The 21322-nt window shown below is 45.1% G+C and overlaps 1 protein-coding gene across 2 annotated transcripts in view; it reads left to right on the forward strand.

Annotated features, from left to right (window-relative positions):
* Xpac (DNA repair protein complementing XP-A cells homolog Xpac) overlaps window positions 1-21322 on the forward strand; it is a 77101-nt gene that overhangs the window by 5097 nt on the left and 50682 nt on the right. For both annotated transcript variants that reach the window (XM_067128972.1, XM_067128971.1), the window contains exon 2: window positions 1941-2225. In XM_067128972.1, the coding sequence (XP_066985073.1) occupies window positions 1966-2225 (260 nt within the window). In that variant the 5' untranslated portion in view covers window positions 1941-1965. The remainder of the gene's footprint in view (window positions 1-1940; window positions 2226-21322) is intronic.

Genomic DNA, 21322 nt, shown 5'->3' on the forward strand with positions numbered 1-21322 from the left:
TACCTTGCAGAGATCAGGGAGCTACTTAAGGCATTTTGGCTGTCCCTTGATCTGTCCAGGGACCTTCCTGGGTGGCCTACTTTGGAGCCCTTGCTTATGATCAAAAACTCCTCTCCTATTCATGTTGCAGTCAGTCCCTGCTCATGAATTAGACTCAACTTCTGCTGATGCAGTAATTCCTGTTCATGTATGGGAATCTGCCTGAATTATGCCCTTGGCAGTGTTGGAAAAGTCAAGTTAAATGCTTGATGGAGGTAGAGTGAAGGAGTGCAAGCATACTTCATTATCCTCTTCCTCCATTTCCTGGAGGTCCTAGTTCTCCATATATTTACCTTCCATTTTTCGTCATAGTTTTTGACCCTAAGATACATGAGGAAATTGCGGAAGACTAGCTACTTTGAGAAATATGGTTATTGTTCTGTTGGGTGTCACTCTTCTTTGAAGATGGATGATGATCTCTGTCAGTTTGGCTGAATCAATGACTATGGGTGAGATGAACAACCCAGTTTGACCCATCTCCAGTTCACAAGTTTGTTCATGCCTGGTTGCCTGCCCATCCTTCCACAGGAAGGGGCCCACCTGAATATTTGTTATTTGTAGAATAGGAAGAGTCAGTGGTCCCTGATCATCAGTTCTTCAGAAGCAGTTAAGGAGAGCTACAGGCATGCACAGTCCCATACAGCCAATATGTGTGTTGTGGTGGCTGCTGTGTGAGTCTGGTTCCCAGTGCTTGTTCCTGACCTTGAACCAGTAAAACTTTAGGATCCTTTGCTTCTGGAACCTCAACATGTAGAGTAGTTGCGTAGCATGTCCATAAAATTATTGGCTTCATAAATGAGTTTAATGGTCTGTTGGTGCAGGAGATTAGGTCCCCCCACCTCCAGCTAACTAGCATTATCTGTGGAACAGATGTGGGGGTTTGCTTTGAGGTGATTCCATGGTTATGACTGCCATCATCTCTGCTTGCAAAGGGCTTACTGGACGAGGTTAATTCTCTGATCTCCAGGTTGGAAAGTTCCTCTGCCTCTAGCCATTCAGCTGTGCTCCTTCCCCTATCTTTGGTGCATCAGCAGAGGCATTGCACTACAGAGAACAACCTTCCCATGGAGAGGCTTTAGGCAGAAGGGATCTCTTTTACTATAGCAAGAGTTTTGTAGTCAGTTGCCAGGACCTCTTTCCAAGTCAACATTGTAGTTGGACCTATGGCTCAACACACTTTGATGGACTTATTACGCTCTAAGTAACCTCACATTGCTTCCTGTTTTGCTGGAAGAAATGAGAGTCGACAGTCAGATGAGTGGGTGGTACTTCACCCCTTAAATACCTGCCCTTTCTTACTCCCTTATTAATAAGCTTCATTGACCAGACCTGCTTGTGCTGAGGTGTTTACATGTAAAAGACTATATGTCTGTATATCCAGGGTAAATGGAATTCGTTTAAAAATTGTAATAATTTTCTGCTTTTTCTTATCTCATCCCTTTCTCTTTATTGTTCGGATGATATAGTTAGTAGCAGTGACAGCTATCCAGATCCATAGAGCAAATTACTTAATATTCTGGAAGGACTTGGAGCTTTACAATTTTTCACCATCTCTGTACCTATTCTAATATCCTTGGATATTACATTCTCTGTTGGTCCATATATCATATTAATATACTTTTTTCATATTTATTCTCTTTTGTTCAACAGATTTTTAAAGCAGAGCCCATTGTTCCATTATAATCTTTCTTCTAAGCTTTAATTTCTCCATTTTGATTTTTATTTAATTTTCTCCTTGCAGCCTGTTGGGAAGATTTGGATAATTACTTGTTTATAAGTTAGAGAGACAGCCTTTTAGTTGCTCTGTCACATTCAGTGCAGGTACCAATTACTGCTGCAAAAATAAAAAACTACTGAATATGTATTGTTTTATACACTTGTAAGATTTTTTCCTTTTCCAGATCATTGTGCAATATCGACTGAAAAATGTCTGCTACAGAAAGTAGGAAAAGGAGTTTATTTGATAGTTCAGACTCTGAAGATGATGAACCAACATCCAATAAGGTCCTTAAGTCAGAAAGAGATTTGCAGAAAACTCCAGAGAAGGAAGAGAAAACCAAAGATAATGTAAAAGAAAAAGTTGCGCTAAGTCCTGCACAGAAAGCAAGGATAGAACAGAACAGGCAGAAGGCACTTCTTATAAGGCAGGATAAAATAAATCGAAGAACACCTTATATCAAACCCAAGTGAGTGATATGAATATTGTGTTAAATGTAAGTATGTATGTTTTTATAACTAATGTATTTAATGATGCACTCTGCCATGAAAAGAAGTAGAAAAATAGAAAAGAATAAAGTTCCCTGGGAGAAGCATGATGAATAACAAACCTGTTTGTAAAAGTAAAACCCTGTTCTATTTCTTTCCTTGCTCAATTTTCATCCTTTTTCATTGTGGAGTATATCAGCATACAGTATTTATTTTCATGAATAAGAGTAATTCAGGTTTATAAATTGTCTGGTACTCTATATATTGATAGTTTGTCATCCTCTATAGAAGTGGTCATCCTGTTCTCAGAGTACCAAAACAGATCTCTCTTAATTGTATATACTGTATGTACGTTTATTGTGAATCCTTACTACATTACTTAAAAGCCTTCATTGGAAGAATGCTCAACTGCTGACTGTGGATTGTTTGTTTAGATGTTGCAACAAGGTTTGTTAGGTCATGGTAAAAACAATATATACATTTCTTACAACACTTAAGTATTAAGGAGTCATTTGCTGCTTTTTTTCTAAATTTCTTATGTTACTGCTGACTATAATTTTCCATTATTAAAAAAAGTAATCTAATTTTGTTTATTTAGTTAATCGGCAAGTTAATCATTGTAGATCTTGACTAGATCAGACCAAGACCTTTGCAGATGAAGGCTTCTTGCTTGGTATAGTGATTGGTATTTACTGTTCTTTTGAATTGCTGGCTTAGTCACTTATTTTGCATTTGGATGAGTTTGGTGTTAACTGTTAGATTGATTAGGCCTGTACTGGAGGTGTTGCAAGTTGAGGTGTATCTCTTTCTTTGCCTAGAAGCATAAGTTATGATATACTGATAACCAGGATTTGTGGAGTTACATAGAATTTATTGACTCTTCACTTTGGATCATTAGTAAAGTTGTTGTTATTATTGGAAGGGGTCCATCTCAAAGGGCAGTATTATTAAAAACAATAGCTGTTTCAACAGCATTCAGTTTATGTAGTCTTCTCAACATTTTATTGTATTTTGTCATCAAGAGGTAGGTGATATAAAAGATTCTGCAAGGAAATTAAAAATATACTGCTCTTGTGCATTTATTCTCTTGTTATTCATTTGTTAACTCATATGTTTCAGTGCACACAAGGGTGGTCGTATACAGAATGAATGAGTAAAAATACAAGGGTGTACAGGTGTATACAGCTGGGGAGCAAGTTTAAAATTAGCAGAAGTCTGGTTTGGCAAAATTCTGTGTTCACTTGTAGTGTCAGATATTCTTTGCAGACCTGGTATCCTCAGAGGTTGGGACCTCTTTGTTTGTGTTGATCAGATAGGATGGGGGTGGTTTTTGCTGGTGTGTCCCCAACCGGTGAGGTGAAAATATCACCACCTCGGAAATCAGATATTAAACCCCAGAAATCCTTACTTCAGACAAGGATTTAGGGCTGCTGTTTGTTGTCATTTTTTCCATATAAGCAGTCAGAGTGCAGTAGTCATCATCAAATAAGGATTTCACAGTTTCAAAGGAACAAACAAATGTGAAACAGCCATCGGGGTGTAACTTAGGTTCTTTGCAGTATCCCTTTGGCCCCTAGCTGCAACCCCTTTCATTCCTTTTGCTGTACCTCCGTTCATATTCTTTTTCCTCAGCTTTACTTTCCACCCTCTCCTAACAATTGTTTCATAGTGCAACTGTGAGGTTTTCCTCCTGTTACACCATTCAAACCTTTTTACTGCTAATTTACCTTTCAATGCTGAATGACCTCATAGGCCCCAGGACTTGGCCTTTGGCTTAAATTTTATATTCCATTCTATTCCACACTCTTAACTGAACTTATTCTTACTGTAGACTTTTGGAAGGCTGTGCAAACATTTTTTTTTTACGAATAGAACTTACCTGGCAGTTATATATATATATAGCTTAATCCCTGTCGAACCGGCAGATTTTTCAAAACTCGCGGCAACCGCCGAATGGTAGGTGTCCGATTAGGTGGTTAACAACCCTTACAGGGTGGTAGTTGGAATCATTCCCATTTTCAGTTCCTCAGATCATCTCTGCCGGTTGGACTGACAACATCGTTGCTGGTCCACCGTCGGGTTTTTCGCTCGCTTCCCTAGGTCGCTGTGTTTGGACTTTTAATTGGTGACGATATATTGACCTTTGGATTGGCAATCGCTTTTGTGGCTTGTTTTGGTTTATTCTTTTGATTGTTCTTGGATAAGATGTCTGATCCTAAGTATTTTCGAGTGTGTGTGAATGAGGAATGCAAGGTTAGGTTGCCGAAAGCTTCGGTGGACCCTCACACTGTTTGTTTAGGGTGCAGGGGTTTTGAGTGTGCCTTGGATAAAAGATGTAAAGAATGCGAGGGTTTGGATGAAAAGAAATGGATGGAAATGAAACGCTATGTGCGTAAATTAGAAATGGATAAATTAAGGAGGGCTTCTAAATCTAAATCTAGGTCTGTGAGTGATGTTAGCCTAGACATTTCTTTTAACCCTTCTATTCCTAAATCACCCTTAGAAGTAGATCCTTCTCCTGAGGTGATAACCCCTGCTCCTTCTACAGGAACTGTAGCTGCTGTTATGGACCCTCAGTACACCAGGATGGCGGCTGAGATGAAGAATTAAAGGATCAGCTTGCAGCCTTGAAGAAAGGTAAGAGTGCAAGTGAAGTTAGTGATAGTGTTTGTGCAAGTGCAGTGGAGGTGGCGACTGATCGGCCCTGTCATGCCCCTAGATCTAGACCTCTACCAAGCTCCCAGGACCAAGGGAGAAGGTACGTCGACGATCGTAAGGGGGTGAGAGGGACATATCCTCGGTCAGCCGTCGCCTCAAGCAGTCCTGTAATTCTTTCCCAGGCTGCTTATGACGGCCACAGAAAAGGCGTGTCGGAAGTGCTTGCATCTTCTCCTAGCCCCTCTCCAAGACGTAGATGGCAGTATGAGGATTCGAGGCCGACCAAAAGAAGATGGTTGCAGCAAGAGGATCAACCTCGTACTCGCTCTCCCCTTTCGGGTGCATGGAGTAGCCCAGAATCTTTTGCTTCCGACGACGACCGGAACGTCTCTCCAGCGAAAAGGTCAAGACCTTTATCGGAATGTTCTCCACTAGTTGTATGGAGGAAGGAGAGATCTCCTCTTCCTTCAGCTTCCGGAGAAGTCTCGAGAGAACCTTCTCCTTCTCCCAGCTTGGCTCGACAACCTTCTCCTTCGGAACCTCAAGATGCAGCGGCTGCGGCAAAATCCTTTATGACCGTCATGCAAGGCCAATTAGCTTCACTTGTACAGGCCTTTAGCCGTCCTCCCCCCCAGTCGGTCAGACGTAAAGACTCCAAGTTGCCAGTGAAGAGATCTAGAAGGGAGATGCCTGCTGAGGTTTCTTCTACAAGTAAGAGAGAGCTGGATTTCTCTCCCTTTCGAGTCCACAAGTGGCGCAGTTCTAGCTTGGGACAAAAGAGTCTTCTCTTTTCGCCCAAGCAAAAGCCTCAGGGTTCTTCTCCTGAGGCTCGACTCCTCTCCTCTCCACGCTATAAGCAACAGGAATTTTCTTCCTCTCGCTGGGAGCATTCTTCGTTTGTTTGACAAGATGACGACTTCGGTTCTCCAGGAAGGAAAGAACGCAGTGAATTCTCTCAACGCCAGGACGCATCCACCTCTCGACGTCAGGACGCATCCAATTCTCGGCGCCAGGGCGTATCCAACGCTCGACGCCAGGATGCTTCCAGCTCTCGATACCAGGACGCATCCAGCTCTCGACATCAGGACGCATCCAGCTCTCGACATCAGGACGCTTCTAGGGCGGTTTGCCAGGACGCAACCAGCTCTCGGAGCGCCAGGACGCATTCGACGATCGTACGTCCTCCCCGGGCGCAATACAGCAAGAAGAGAAAGAGACGGAGTTGGAAGGAATGCATGACTTGGAAGACGTTTCAGAGGACGAAGATAAACCTTCTAATGCGGCGGATGATTATAAGGTTCTTTCTCGCTCTCTCCTGGAGCTGTATGGGGAGGAGTTTAAACCTGCTGCTCCTCGTTCTCCTCAGTCCCAGTTCAACAGGAAGAAATCGAGGAAGCAGTCAGCCTTTATTAAAATGAAACTTTCCATTTTTGCAAAGAAGGCTCTGACCAGGATTGATAACTGGCTTAAGGAGCGTAGGCAAGCAGTAAAGACCACCTTCTCGTTTCCACCAGCTAGGCTTGCTTTGAAGGCGGGCATGTGGTATGAGACTGGAGAAGCTCTTGGCCTGGGAGTCCCTGCCTCCTCCCAGGGGGACTTCTCTGGCATAGTAGACTCTTCTAGGAGACATGCCCTTAACTCAGCCAAGGTGATGTGGTCGATGACGGAACTAGACCATCTCATTAAAGGAATTTTTAGGTCTTTTGAAGTGTTTAGTTTTTTTAGACTGGGCTCTTTGAATTCTATCCAAGAGAACAGAAACCATTCAGGCAACAGGAATTGAAGACCTTTCCAGTATTATGGCTTGTATGGATAAGGCTCTGAGGAATGGAGCAAATGAGATGGCTTCACTTTTTACTGCAGGTATTTTGAAGAAGAGGGCTTTGTTATGCTCCTTCACGACCAAATCTGCTACAGTCGTACAGAAGGCAGAGCTCCTATACGCCCCCTCTCGGAGCATTTATTTCCGGAGTCCCTGGTCAGGGGTATTTCTCAGACTCTGGCTCATAAGGCTACTCAAGATCTGCTTACTCGCTCGGCTAGGAGGTTTCCTCCGGCAATTCCTTCAGCTGCTAAGAAGGAGGAGAAGAAAGTTCAGCAGCCCTTTCGGGGCAGAGTTCCTTCTAGAACTGAATTCAGAGGAAGAAGACAAGAAACAGGGTAGAGCGAACAGAAGGACGTTTAGAACACGCTCTAGGAATTGAGAAACAAGTCCTCCAGACAGCAGTAGGAGCAAGGCTGTCACACTTTTGGCAGGCCTGGGAAGCAAGAGGGGCGGACACCTGGTCCCTCTCAGTCATCAAGGAAGGGTACAAGATTCCCTTTATGGGAAAACCGCCACTTTCAACAACGCTACGAGCCCTAGTGGCTCAGTACTCGAACGCTATGAAACAAGGGGCACTCCTGAATCTAGTAGACCAGATGTTGGAGAAAGGAACGATAAAACCAGTTTTGGAACTAGGATCCCCAGGGTTCTACAATCGTCTGTTTTTAGTGCCCAAGAGCTCGGGTGGATGGAGACCGGTCCTGGATGTCAGCACATTGAACGGATTTGTGGAAAAGACCAAGTTTACCATGGAGACGACTCAGTCTGTGCTGGCAGCAGTCCGCCCAGGGGACTGGATGGTATCCCTGGACCTGCAGGAAGCTTACTTTCATATCCCCATCCACCCGACTTCAAGGAAGTTTTTAAGGTTTGTAATCCAGGACAAATGCTTCCAGTTCAAAGCTCTTTGTTTCGGCCTCAGCACAGCCCCTCAAGTGTTCACCAGAGTAATGTCAAATGTGGCGGGATGGCTTCATCAAGAGGGGATAAGAGTATCCTGTACCTAGACGACTGGCTGATAAGGTCTCAGTCGAAGAACAGGTGTCTGGAGGACTTACGCAAGACGTTTCTGATGGCCCAGGATCTGGGTCTCATCATCAACAAGGAGAAGTCCCAGACCGAACCGAGTCAGACGATTCTTTATTTGGGGATAGTTCTGGACTCAGCTCGTTTTCGGGCTTCTCCCTCACAAGAAAGGCAAACCAAGTGCCTCGAGAAGGTTCAGTATTTCCTGGGGAGACAGAAGTGCTCAGCGAGGGAGTGGATGAGTTTGCTGGGCACCCTCTCCTCGCTCGAGAAATTTGTCTCTCTGGGAAGGTTGCATCTCAGACCTCTGCAACACTTCCTTTCAAGAATCTGGGACAGGAAGAATCAGGAGGACTCATTTTCTTTCCACATTCCAGCAGAGATCAAGAAGCATCTGAGTTGGTGGCTGGATCCGTCGATCTTAGGGGAAGGAATCTCTCTACGCAGAAAGAACCCAGACCTAGTGTTGTTCTCAGACACTTCGGAGTCAGGATGGGGATCAACACTGGAGAACAAGGAGGTTTCAGGCTCTTGGGAAGAGGGACAAATCGGATGGCACATCAACAGGAAAGAGTTGATGGCCATTTGGTTAGGATTAAAAGCCTTCTAGGAATCTGTCGCGGGGAGTAATAGAAGTGAATTCCGACAACACCACGGCTCTAGCGTATATCAGGAAGCAAGGAGGGACTCATTCTTTGTCTCTTTACGAAACAGCAAGAGAGCTCCTTCTGTGGGCAAAAGACCACGGAGTGGAGCTGTTGACAAGATTCGTGCAGGGGCAGAAGAATGTAAGAGCAGACATGCTCAGCAGAAAAGGGCAAGTTCTGCCCACGGAATGGACCCTCAATCTTCAAATTTGCCAGAAACTGTGGAGGTTATGGGGGAGGCCTTCAATAGACCTCTTCGCCTCCAGCCAGAACAAGAGAATCCCCAACTACTGCTCTCTAGTCCCGGACAGAGAAGCAATAGCAGTAGACGCCTTCTTGATGGACTGGACGGGGATAGACACTTATGCGTTCCCTCCGTTCAAGATTATCAATCTAGTCGTCAAGAAATTCGCCCTCCTCGATTCAGGGAGAATGACCCTGATAGCCCCCTTTTGGCCAACAAGAGAATGGTTCACAGAGGTGTTGGAGATGTTAGTGGACTTTCCGAGAAGTCTTCCTCCAAGTCCAAGGCTTCTCAGACAGCCCCACTTCGAGAGGTATCATCAAAACCCCCTCGCTCTTCAACTGACTGCATTCAGACTATCGAGAAGCTTGTCAGAGCGAGAGGATTTTCAGCACAAGCTGCGAGAGCTATCGCCAGAGCGAGGAGGGTCTCTTCACAGAGAGTTTACCAATCAAAGTGGGAAACCTTTAGATCTTGGTGTAAGCAGCATAAGGTTTCCTCAACCACTACCTCTGTGAGCCAGATAGCTGATTTTCTCTTGTCCCTCAGGCAAGATTCTAAGCTGGCCGTATCCACCATAAAAGGATACAGAAGTTTGCTGTCTACGGTCTTTAGGCACGGAGGCATAGATTTGTCTCAAGATAGAGACTTGAAAGATCTTTTAAAGTCTTTCGAAACGACTAAGCAGACTTTGAGACCCCCGTCCTGGAATTTGGATGTGGTTTTGAAGTTCTTGTGCAGCAGGAAGTTCGAACCCATCTCACAAGCAACCCTGAGAGACGTAACGAAGAAAACTCTTTTCCTGTTGGCTCTTGCTACAGCAAAAAGGGTCAGCGAGATTCAGGCGATACAGAAGCAAGTAGGCTTCAATCGTAATGGAGCAATTTGTGCATTAAGGCTCGACTTCCTTGCTAAGAATGAGAACTCTTCCAAACCCTGGCCGGGGACGTTTGAGGTTCCTAACCTCACTGATTTAGTGGGCCAAGAGGAGGAGAGACTCCTCTGTCCAGTTAGAGCCCTCAAAGCATATATTTCTAGGACAAAGGACTTAAGAGGTTCTTCCAGTTCCTTGTGGTGTTCAGTGAAGGATTTGCAAAAGCCCCTCTCGAAGAATGCGTTATCATTCTTTTTGAGGGAGACAATAAGAGAAGCTCACCTTTTATGTGAAGAGGAGACCTTTGGTTTGTTGAAGGTGAAGGCTCACGAAATAAGAGCCATTGCAACTTCTCTGGCATATAGGAAGAATATGTCAGTTAAGCAAATAATGGATGCCACTTTTTGGAGAAGCGACTCTGTTTTCGCTTCTCATTACCTCAGAGAGGTAAGAGTCGATTATGAGAAATGTTACACCTTGGGCCCATATGTAGCTACGGCTTCGGTATTGGGTAAAGGAGTTACTGCCTCCCCTCAACCTTAACTTTTGTTTGGGATACCTGTAATTGGGTTGGTGTTTTATGGTTGTCTGAGGAAGCTTCCTTGTGGGAACAGCAACCTCAGTCTAACTAGATAGGTGTATATCTAGTCTGCAAGGTTAGGTGGTTAGATTGAGTAAGGTTACAGGTAATAAAAGGGGGAATAGGAAGTACAGAAGTCTAGTCACGTTGTTGGTCTCACCCCGTTTGACAGACTCGATTGAGTTGTTTCAGCATAACAGGTCTCCACCTGGCTGGCGCTCCTAAGGGAAAGCGACTCAAGAGGCAGGAACCTTTGAAGTCAGCTACCTTAGCAGGTAAGGAATCAAGGTGATTACCTACAACTTTTAGTTGTTTCCCAATGATGTTGGCTGTCTTTCGCCCTCCTCCAAATGTGTGAATCAGCTATATATATATAACTGCCAGGTAAGTTCTATTCGTAAAAATGAAGTTTTTATGATAAAACAAAGTTTTATGAATACTTACCTGGCAGTTATATATATTTTTTAAAGCTCCCACCCTCCTCCCCTCAGGAGACAGGTCGGGCAAGAGATGATCTGAGGAACTGAAAACGGGAATGATTCCAACTACCACCCTGTAAGGGTTGTTAACCACCTAATTGGACACCTACCATTCGGCGGTTGCCGCGAGTTTTGAAAAATCTGCCGGTTCGACAGGGATTAAGCTATATATATATAACTGCCAGGTAAGTATTCATAAAACTTTGTTTTATCATAAAAACTTCATTTTTTTCAGAAGTGTATGGCCTTAGTGGGTAGGCATGCTTACCTTGGGGTGTGACTCAAGAGTCTTACGTTTATACATTAGTAGAAAATCAGCACTGCTAACTTTGTGTATTAAACATTGAGCATAAGCAAATGATGTTTTACTCACATAATGTAAAAGTTAATGCAGTTTTATACAAGTAACTTACCCAGTAATTACATAGATATTAGTTTCACTCAGCTTAAAATTTTTAAATTCGTGGGTCGCGCTAGTATGTTTTGGGGTAGGTGACATGCCCGCCCACTTTCAGGGGAAAGAGAGGGACAACTTAGCAAAGAGCTTAATATGTTTCTGCCAGCTGATGGCTGAAGTCCAGTGGTTGGCAGCAGCTTGAATTTTGGAATTCTTACTTTTCTGGCTGTTCTTTCATTGACAATTGGTGAAGTATTCTTTTGCTAGCCTTACGGCATAATTAGTTAGTGATAGGTGAGATCTTATCATCAGATTATGACCTTTTCCCTGTTTTTGGACTTGTTTTTGGATTTTCAAAATGTCTGACACTGGTGTTTCTAGCTTTAGGTATTGCAGCAAAGGCTGCAATACACGACTGACAAAGGAACTGTATGACTCACACACAATGTGCATTGAATGTAGGGGACAGACATGTTCTGTTGTCTTGAGGAGCTCAGAATGTGCCAATTGTGACTTAAAAAAGTGGCAAACTTTAGATACTCACCTAAAGGAACTTGCTAGGGACAAGAAAAGTAAAGCAACCGCTAGGGAAGTTAGTAAGTCACTAGCTAGTGAGGATTCATCTGCTAAATCAGATACAAATGTTCCTTTAATTTCTACGAACCCATTTCCAACCCCTCTACCTGTTCAAACCTCTCCTTTACCCAGCTCTCATGTTTCCGATCCCAACCCTATAGCCAGCCTCGAGTCAAAGGTTGACATGAGATTTGAATTAATTGTTGAATCTGTCACCCAGTTAGCTGCTTCAGTAACACTGCTCATGGATAATAAAGGTGATCCAGAGCAGCCGGTGGCGCCCAGTGCTAGTGCAGTGTTAGTGGAGGAGGTGGCTGTTCGGCCCGCCAATTCTCCTAGGCCAAGGTTCCTGGCATACTCCCCAGCACCTGGGAGGAGTCTAACTGGTAGCCTAAGGGAGGTCGGTTGGGTCTGCCCATGAGTAGTCGCCCCCTTGGTTCAGTCTGTTGATGTATCTCAGACTGCAACCAAGGGCCATTGGAAAAGCCTTAAAGTGGACATACTGTACATTGTATGTCTTCTAGTTCTGAGGAACTAAGTCCCAGGCGTCAATGGCGCTTTTCGGACAAGTCACGACCGCTGAAAAGGCATGCAGTGAACATTGCGAACTCTTCTTCTGTACCTTGCAAGAAGAGTAAGGATTCTGAGCGCCCCTCCTGTAGTCACTGGGACAGCCCAGAGTGTTTTTCTTCAGGTAACCTCTCGGCTGAGGATTGTCTTCGGTGCCGAAGCCCCAAGTGTCTCGTAGGCGCTCTTCATCTTCTTGAAGAACCTCTTCCAGGGATCGTCGTTTAGAGCCTGAGTGCCCAGCAGTGTTGGAACTTCCTTCAGAAGTTGAGCGCCTAGTAGCTTCAGTGTGTCAATTAGCACCTGAGCGCCCAGCAGCTCCTGTATGTGAATTAGCACCCGAGCTCCCAGTTGTAGACATACGCCCATTGGCGTCCAAGCTCCCTAGTGTTCCGTTTCTGGTGCCTGTCCTTCCTTTGGTTTCAGAGCACCCATTGGTGCCCACACTTCTTCAGTTGCTCCTGCAGCCAAAGTTTCATCTTTCCACACCCTGATCTGTTACCCGCACAGGTGCCTCGTAGTACTCAGGCTTACTCTTCCAGCCCCTGTCCTGCAGTCACTGATCCTATTCAGAGTAAACTGACAGCATTTTGAGTGTGCTTAAGAAGGCTCCTCTGGCTTCCCAGGCTCCTGCGGATTTATCTTTGTCACCTGCTTCCTCTGAGGAAGAAGTTGTAGCAAAAAGGACACACCTTCGGCGGCGTATGCCTCCTTGCTGAGGTTCCTTCTGGCCACCTTTCCTAGCTTTTCACCAGCAACTCCCTCCTCTCCTGCTTCAGCATTTTTTATGGAGGCTTATTTGGTTGGTTCCTCCAAGTTGCCTAAGTTGGTCCTCTCTTCTTCAGCGAAGAAGGTGCTGAGTTTGAAATTGAAGTGTGGCTTGCAGAAAAGAGAGACCAAGGTAAAGCTACCTTCAGTTTTCAGCCATCCAGGCTTTTGTGAGTGAGTTACTGCTTCTATGCCACAGGGGAAGCTCCTTCCCTGGGAGTTTCTGCCTCCTCCCAGGGGGACTTCTCCAGGCTAATAGACTTGGCCCGGAGATCTGCTTTCACTTCGGCAAAGATCATGTTCTCTGCCACTGAGTTAGCACATCTTTTGAAGAATATCTCTAAGGTATTTGAAGTGATGAGTATTGTAGACTGGGCTGTAGGTGCTCTAGTGCACAAAATTAGAGATTGTACGGTGTTGCCGCAAGATTCCTCGTCCAACTGGCTGGGGAATAAGAGATAGAGCCCAGGAGTTGTAGCTGGTCATTGCACCATGGGTGTTTTGAAGAAAAGGGAACTGTGGTGTTCCTTTACATCTAAGGGAGTAACTCCCTCTCGAAGGTCAGCGCTCCTTTTCTCGCCCTTGGATCGGACACACCTGTTTCCCCAGGCCACAGTATTGGATATAGCTTCTGACCTTCAGAAAAAGAGCTCACAGGACCTCCTCTCTCAATCTTCTAGACGCCCTAAGGAGTCCCCTGCCTTTACTCCCAGATCTTTGGCACTGCTGCAGATGCACCCCTTTCAGAGCGGCAGACCCAGACCATATGCTAGACCGAGAACCAGTGCCCGTTTTCCACAGCGCACCATCAAGAAATCCTCCTCTAAATCTTCCTCCAAGATGTGAGGACATAGTCCTCTGTACGTAGGTAGGAGCAAGACTCCTCTTTTGGGAGCGTTGGGAGAAAGGCAGCAGAACCCTGGATAATATCTGTCCTGAGGGAGGGCTACACTATTCCCTTTGTGAGCAAACCTCCGTTAGTCAACACGCCTATCACATTGACAGCTTACTCACCAGGCTCAAAGAGGTTTTCAGCCCTCTTTCAAGAAGTCGAGTTTCATTCTGAAAGAGGCCATAGAAGTGGTAGAGGATATTTATTCTCCAGGATTCTACAATCGTCAGTTCTTAGTACCCAAGTTGTCAGGTAGTACCCAAGTTGTCAGGAGGCTGGAGACCTGCATTAGATGTCAGCACCCTGAATGTCTTTGTAAAAAAAGACAGCTTTCAAGATAGAAACAAACCACACAATTCTAGCATCCATTCGCCAGGGAGAGTGAATGGCATCCATCAACATTCAGGATGCATACTTTCACATACCAGTACACCCTGCTTCGAGAAAGTACCTCAAGTTTGTTGTCAATGGTGAAGTGTTCCAGTTTCGGGCCCTATGTTTTTGGCTATCAGCAGCCCCTCAAGCTTTCACCAGAGTATTGGCTCCCCTCGCGAGGTGGTTTCATCTAATAGGGATCAAAATATCCCTTTATCTCAATGACTGGTTACTACGATCCCACGCAGGAGAACAATGTACGGAGGACCTTCGAAGAACCCTTTTCCTGGCTCAGGATTTGGGCCTTCTCATCAGTGTGGAAAAAAAAGTTAAGTATATCTTAGTTTAACCAGACCACTGAGCTGATTAACAGCTCTCCTATGGCTGGCCCGAAGAATTAGATTTATTTTACGTGGCCAAGAACCAACTGGTTACCTATCAATGGGACCTATAGCTTATTGTGGAATCCGAACAACATTATAGCGAGAAACGAATTTCTATCACCAGAAATAAATTCCTCTAATTCTTCATTGGCCGGTCAGAGAGTTGAACGCTGGGCCAACCGCGTGCTAGCCGAGAGCTCTACCCATCCCTCCAGTGAAGAACTGTGGAGAAATCTCAACTGACTCCTTCTCAGGAGATTCATCATTTAGGAATGAAGATAAACTCTCAGGATTTTCTGGCTTTCCCAGTCCCGAAAAGAGTAGAAGCATGCCTGGAGACAGTAGGCGAGATCTTGGAGCTGGACTTTTTCTCTGCCAACAGATGGATGACCCTTCTGGGTAGCCATATGAGACCTCTTCAGTATTATCTAAGAGCCAGCTGGAACAGGAAAAGTTCCTGGACACTGTATTTCCAGTAACGACGGAAATAAGGGAGGACCTATGCTAGTGGAGTTGCAAGAGATCATTGACAGAAGGGAAGTCCCTTATCCTCTGAACCCCAACCTAGAGTTCTCAGATGCATCAGATCGAGGATGGGGAGCTCTTCTAGGGAGCAAAGAAATCTCAGGAACTTGGTCCCAAGGCACATAAACATAAAAGAACTAAAGGCGATACATCTGGGCCTTCAATTCTTTGCCTCAGAAGTGTACAACAAGACAGTGGCAGTACATTCAGACAGCACGACTGCCCTGTCCTACATCAGGAAACAGTGGGGACCCACTCTTTCTCTCTGTGCGAGACAGTGATGGACCTCCTCCTCTGGTTGGACCAGAACGACACTCGAGTGGTGACCTGCTTCATCCAAGGGAAACTCAGTGTTCTAGCAGATGAGTTAAGCCGCCAGAAACAAGTCCTTCACACGGAGTGGACGTTAGACCCACTAGTATGCCTGGACCTATGGAAATTGTGGGGGAAACCAATGTTAGACCTTTTTGCATCCTCCAGGAGCCATCAGCTTCCCCTGTTCTGTTCACCAGTCCCGGATCCTCTAGCATGGGCAGCCAGTGCAATGTTGCAGGACTGATTGAACAAAGAACTTTCCTCCATTCAGTATGGTGATGCAGGTCCCACCAAAATGTATCCACGATATCGATGGCTCATTTTTGGCCAGCGAAAGAGTGGTTTCCGGATCTGCTCGAACTGCTAACAGACTTTCCAAGACTGCTGCCCCAAAAGCAGCAGCTACTCAGACAACTGCACTTCAGGCAGTTTCATCAAAACCTGTCTACTCTAGCCCTGACAGAATACAAACTGTTAAGCGATTGCTCAGAAAGAAGGGCTTTTCAAAAGCAGCTTCAGACTCTATTGCCAATTGCAGAAGGCAGTCTTCAGAAAAGGTCTACCAGGGGAAGTGGACTGTCTTCAGGCCATGGTGTAGAAGACACAATGTTTCCTCTACTAAAACCTCTATAGCAGAAATAGCAGATATTCTGCTGTACCTATGAACTTCTAGAGGCCTCTCCACTTCCACCATAAAAGGGTACAAAGCAGTGCTAAGCTCTGTCTTCTGCCACAGAGGAATGCGAGTTATCCTTCAACCAAGATTTGTTGGATCTAATAAAGTCCTTCGAATCACTCAAGTAAAAGGAAACTTCCTTAGTCTCCTGGAACCTAGACATCGTCCTTAGATGGCTATCCAGTCTTCGTTTTGAACCCATGCAATCTATCTCCTTAAGAGACCTTACTAGGAAGAACTTTTTCCTGGTCGCTTTGGCAACAGCAAAAAGGGCCAGTGAGATTCATGCTTTAGTTAGAAGAATTGGCTTTTCCCAAGGAAATGCAGTTTGGGATTCTTGGCTAATATTGAAACACCATCAAACCATGGCCTTGTTCTTTCACTATTAAAAACTTGTCTGAAGTTGTGGGTCCAGCTGAAGAGGAGAGAACTCTCTGTCCTGTGAAGGCCCTTAAATGTTACCTCCGCAGAACGAAGTCTATTCGTGGGACTTCAAGCAGTCTTTGGTGTTCTGTGAAAAACTCCTCACAGCCTCTGTCCAAGAATGCCCTGGCATTCTTTCTCAGAGACCTACCTCATATTTCACTGAGAAATATTCACTAATTACTGTTTTTATATATGTAACTTACCCAATAATTACTTAGCTAAGAGTTTCTACTTGAACGGTGGTTAGAATTCTGAATTCACAGTCGCCATTCTTTTGTTTGTATAGGTGACTATGACCCGCTCACTTTCAGGGTACGAAAGAGGAGCAACACCCCCAACACGACAATTTGTTTCTTCCGCTTGTAGCATCAACACCTGGCATTGTTACAGCAGTTCAGAGTTTTGGAATTCGTATTGGCTTTGCATTTTCTTCTTTGGTGAAGTATTTGTAGCCATTTCGGCATTTTTTCGTTTGACTTTTCACGGATTTGACTTTTTTTGACTAGTTAGGAAATGTCCAACACTGGTAGTTCTAGTTTCCAGTATTGTAGTAAGGGCTGCAATACACGGATGACAAAGGTGACCTACGACTCTCACACCCGGTGTTCCGGTTGCAGAGGTCAGGTTTGTTCAACAGATTTGACTTGTGACGAATGCAGAGATTGGGGGGAACAGAAATGGAAGACCTTAAATTCTCATTTAGCAAAGCTAGAAAGAGATAGGAAGAGGAAAGCAGCCACTAAAGTTAGCGGAAAAGTAGCTAGTCAGGCTTTAACTCCCAGATCAGATAAGGCTGACATATCTATTAGTTCTCCAACTGTAAACCCTTCCCCACCTGCATCAATTATTTATCCTAAACCACCTACTCCTTCTCCTGGCTCCATCACTTCCGAACCCGATCGCTTCGCCAGCCTTGAAAATAAATTTGAGCAACTCTTAAATCTTGTTGTAAGTACGGTGGCCCACTTAGGGGCATCAATGTGTGTCCTGATGGACAAATTTGAAAATAGTGCAAATGGTGAAGTCAGTGGAGGAGGTGGCTGTTCATCCCACTGATTCTCCTAGGCACAGGTCTCTGCCATACTCCCTGCTACCTGGGAGGAGGCATACCAGTAGCCCAAGGGAGGTCAGTGGGGTCTGCCAATGGGCAGTCGTCCCCTCAGCCCAACCTGTTGCATCCCAGGTTGCGACTAGAGACAGCCGCTGGAAAGGTGTCTCGGAAGTTCATTGGCTTTCTTCTAGTTCTGAGGAGTCGTCGCCTCGCAGGAGCTGTCTTCGTAGTTTTTCTGACGAATCTTGCCCACTGAAGAGACGATTCTTGGGTAAGGATCAGTCCTCACATCTCCCTTGCAAGAGATTGAGGGAGCCCTCTTTTAGTCCTCAGCCATCGTGCAGCAAGTGGGACACTCCAGAACGTTTCTCCTCTCCTCTGTGCCAGGAACGAGGTTCTAGCCCAATTCTCCTCGTGGGCGAACAGCATCAGTCTTCTAGTAAGCGCCCTGTTCCCTCGGCTCGTTTAGCATCGACGGAACATCCTGTTGAGCACCAGGAAGCATACAAGCACCCTGTTGCAGCCAGGCGCCCTGATGCGGCCAAGCGACCCGATGCGGCAAAGCACCCTGACTCGGCCAAGTCCCTGACGCTTTCAGGCGCCCTGAAGTGGTCGGACGTTCCCTTTCATCGGAGCGCCCCGAAGCTGCCTATCTTCCTATAGCGCTCGAAACCCCTCGAGTCTCCAAGCGCCCTGCAACTTCTGATCAGCCTTCTCCTGCGTTGGACCCTTCTCTTGAACTGTTGCAACGCAAGTTGGATAACATCCTTAACCTTTTGCAGAAGCCTACAGCTCAGGCTGCCCCTGATTTAGCTGCGATGACTTCTCCGATCTTTTCAGTGGACGAAGAAGAGGAGCAGGATACATCTTCGACGCGGTATGCATCTCTCCTCAAGTGCCTTCTTCAGCATTTCCCGGAATTTTTTATCCAAGCTCTCCGTCCTCTCCAGGTTCGTCTTATTTGATGAGCTCTCAGTCTGTGGATTCGTCTCGACTACTGAAGATGGTTCTCTCCAAATCTTCGAAGAAAGCTCTTCGACTTGTGGAGGACTGGCTTTCCGAGAAGAGTGTTCAAGGGAGAGCTTGTTTTAGCGTTCCTCTTTCTCGCTCCTCTCGTATGAGGTATTTGTCGTACGCAACGGGAGAAGCTCCTTCCCTGGGAGTGGCTGCCTCTTCCCAGGGGGACTTCTCTGCGCTCATTGACTCGGCACAGAGATCGGCTCTCGCATCGGCAAAAGTCTTCTTCATGGCACAGGAGATGGATCACCTTTTGAGAAGTATTTTTAATGCCTTTGAAGTGTTGAGTTTTCTCAACTGGTGTGTAGGAGTGCTTGCCAAGAAACTTCAAGAACCAGCCCTTTTGTGCAATGAACTCGCATACCTAGATAGTTTTCTGTCTTGCGCAGATAAAGCCGTTAGAGTTGGCTCACATGAATTAGCTGCACTGTATGCCATGGGCATCTTAAAGAAGCGTGAACTCTGGGTCTCATTCACATTGAAGGGTGTGATGGCCTCACAGAAATCGGCTCTTCTGTTTTCCCCTCTGGACAAACAGCATTTGTTTCCTCAGTCCACCATAAATGAAATTGCAGCGAGCCTGCACCAAAAGTCAGCGCAGGATTTGTTGACTCAGTCGACGAAGCGCCAGAAGGATCGACCTGCATTCTCGGCTAAACCATCATCTCCACTCGAACATCCTAAACCATTTCGTGGAGGGGTTCAGAGAGCGCACCCCAGGTCCCAAGATTCGGTTGGATTTGCTCCCCGAGGAATCAAAAAATCTTCAACAAGATCATCCTCTCGCAAGTGAGGATTTAGTCCTTCATGCTCCAGTAGGGGCCAAACTTCATCTCTTTTAGGAGAGATGGAGCAGAAGAGGAACAGATCAGTGGGTAGTAAAAGTTTTAAAGGAGGGATACTCTATCCCCTTCAAGGAGAATCTGCCATTGACCAACACGCCTGTCATGTTGACAGCTTACCCCATCAGCTCAGAGAAGTATTCGGCTTTGTTGAAGGAAGTTGTTGGGGCTTTTTATATTACACAATTGGGGCAGTATGATGGGAACAGTTTTGAAGGTTATTAAATTAAACTCTGATTTTCCTTAACCTAATTTATTTCCTTAACATTACACTTACTTCCTACTTACTCTTAATATTTACCAAAACAATCTTCCTATACTTAAACTTAGCCTAACTTAATACTATAGATCACCAAAACCCATCCTTAGTTCCTTAACCTAGCTTATTTTAGTTTGTTTTGCCCAATAATTTTAAGAACCTAATCTAATTTTATTTCTTAATCCTCAAAATGGAAACACATCCAATGCTTGAAAGATCAATCTTCAAAATCTACTTGGTATTGTCCAACAAAGATCATTTGAGAACCAAACATAATCTTCTTTAAGTAGTATTCCGTACACAACTTCACTGTAACCTGATTCACAATGTGATTCCTCTCTCAATGTTTTTCCACTTCCATTGGAACAAATCTACAACAATCAGTTTATAGTGTCCTGCATTATCACTTTCTACTGCAAACTTGAATAAGTCAGCCTCTGGTTCATACAACTAATTTGTAAATAATACTTGCTGCAAAGCATGGCAAGCATTCAGGAAGGAAATAAAGGCCTTGTTTCCTTCACTGTCTCTCAACCAGGTTCTCTCAATCCAAGCACTATGGGCACTTAGGTGAAGGGGAGTCTACTGTACCCTACCACTCTCAAGCAAACTGCAAGTAAAAAAAAACATGAAAACTTACATCAGACATTCATAACAAAAACACAAAATAAACATAATGAAAAACATCACAACAACAAAAACGGAACAATCCATTCACACAAACCCAAATTTAACCTACCACAAAGTGTCATCTCTTCTGAACAAAAAAGATATAGAAATAGTGAGAAAAGCAAACATGAAAGGATTTTACAATCGCCTTTTTGTAGTTCCTAAAGCTTCAGGAGGTTGGAGACTGGTGCTTGACCTAAGTGCCTTGAACGTCTTCGTAGAGAAAACGAAGTTCAACATGGAAACCATCCACTCGGTTGTGGCATCCATCCATCAGGGGGATTGGATGGTTTCCCTGGACATGCAGGACGCTTGTCTCCATATCCTGATTCATCCAGATTCAAAGAAATACCTACGTTTCGTTTTCGAGGACCAGCTTTTTCAATTTCAAGCACTTTGTTTCAGTCTCTGTACGGCCCCGCAAGTTTTCACTCGAGCATTGGCTCCTTTGGCGGGTTGGCTATGCTTAGCAGGAGTGAGTATCTCGTTGTACCTAGACGACTGGCTAATTCGTTCGCCCACGAAGATACAATACATGAAGGACTTAAAGAAAACTCTTCTCTTGACCCAGGATTTAGGACTAACAATCAACTTCGAGAAGTCACAAATGACTCCCACTCAGAGGACTCTTTATTTGGGAGTTCTGATAGGCTCTCTGAGTTTCTGGCTTTTCCATTACCCAGGAGAGTAGTAGACTGTCTGAGGAAAGTAGACCTCTTCCTCTAGCTTCGCTCGTGCTCCGCCACCCAGTGGATGAGTCTTTTGGGAATGTTGGCTTCTCTAGAAAAATTCGTGAGACTAGGAAGACTTCACATGAGACCTCTCCAATTCTATTTAAGGGCGCGCTGGGATTGAAAAGTTCATCAGGACCGCCACATCTTTCCGATAACCCCGGAGATAAAGGAAGATCTGTGTTGGTGGAGGTCCGCAGACGGACTTTCAGAAGAGAAGTCACTCACTCCGATGAGCCCCGACCTAGACTTCTTTTCTGATGCGTCGGATGTAGG

Source organism: Macrobrachium rosenbergii, chromosome 27 (assembly GCF_040412425.1).
Source record: "Macrobrachium rosenbergii isolate ZJJX-2024 chromosome 27, ASM4041242v1, whole genome shotgun sequence".
NCBI classification, from domain to species: domain Eukaryota; kingdom Metazoa; phylum Arthropoda; class Malacostraca; order Decapoda; family Palaemonidae; genus Macrobrachium; species Macrobrachium rosenbergii.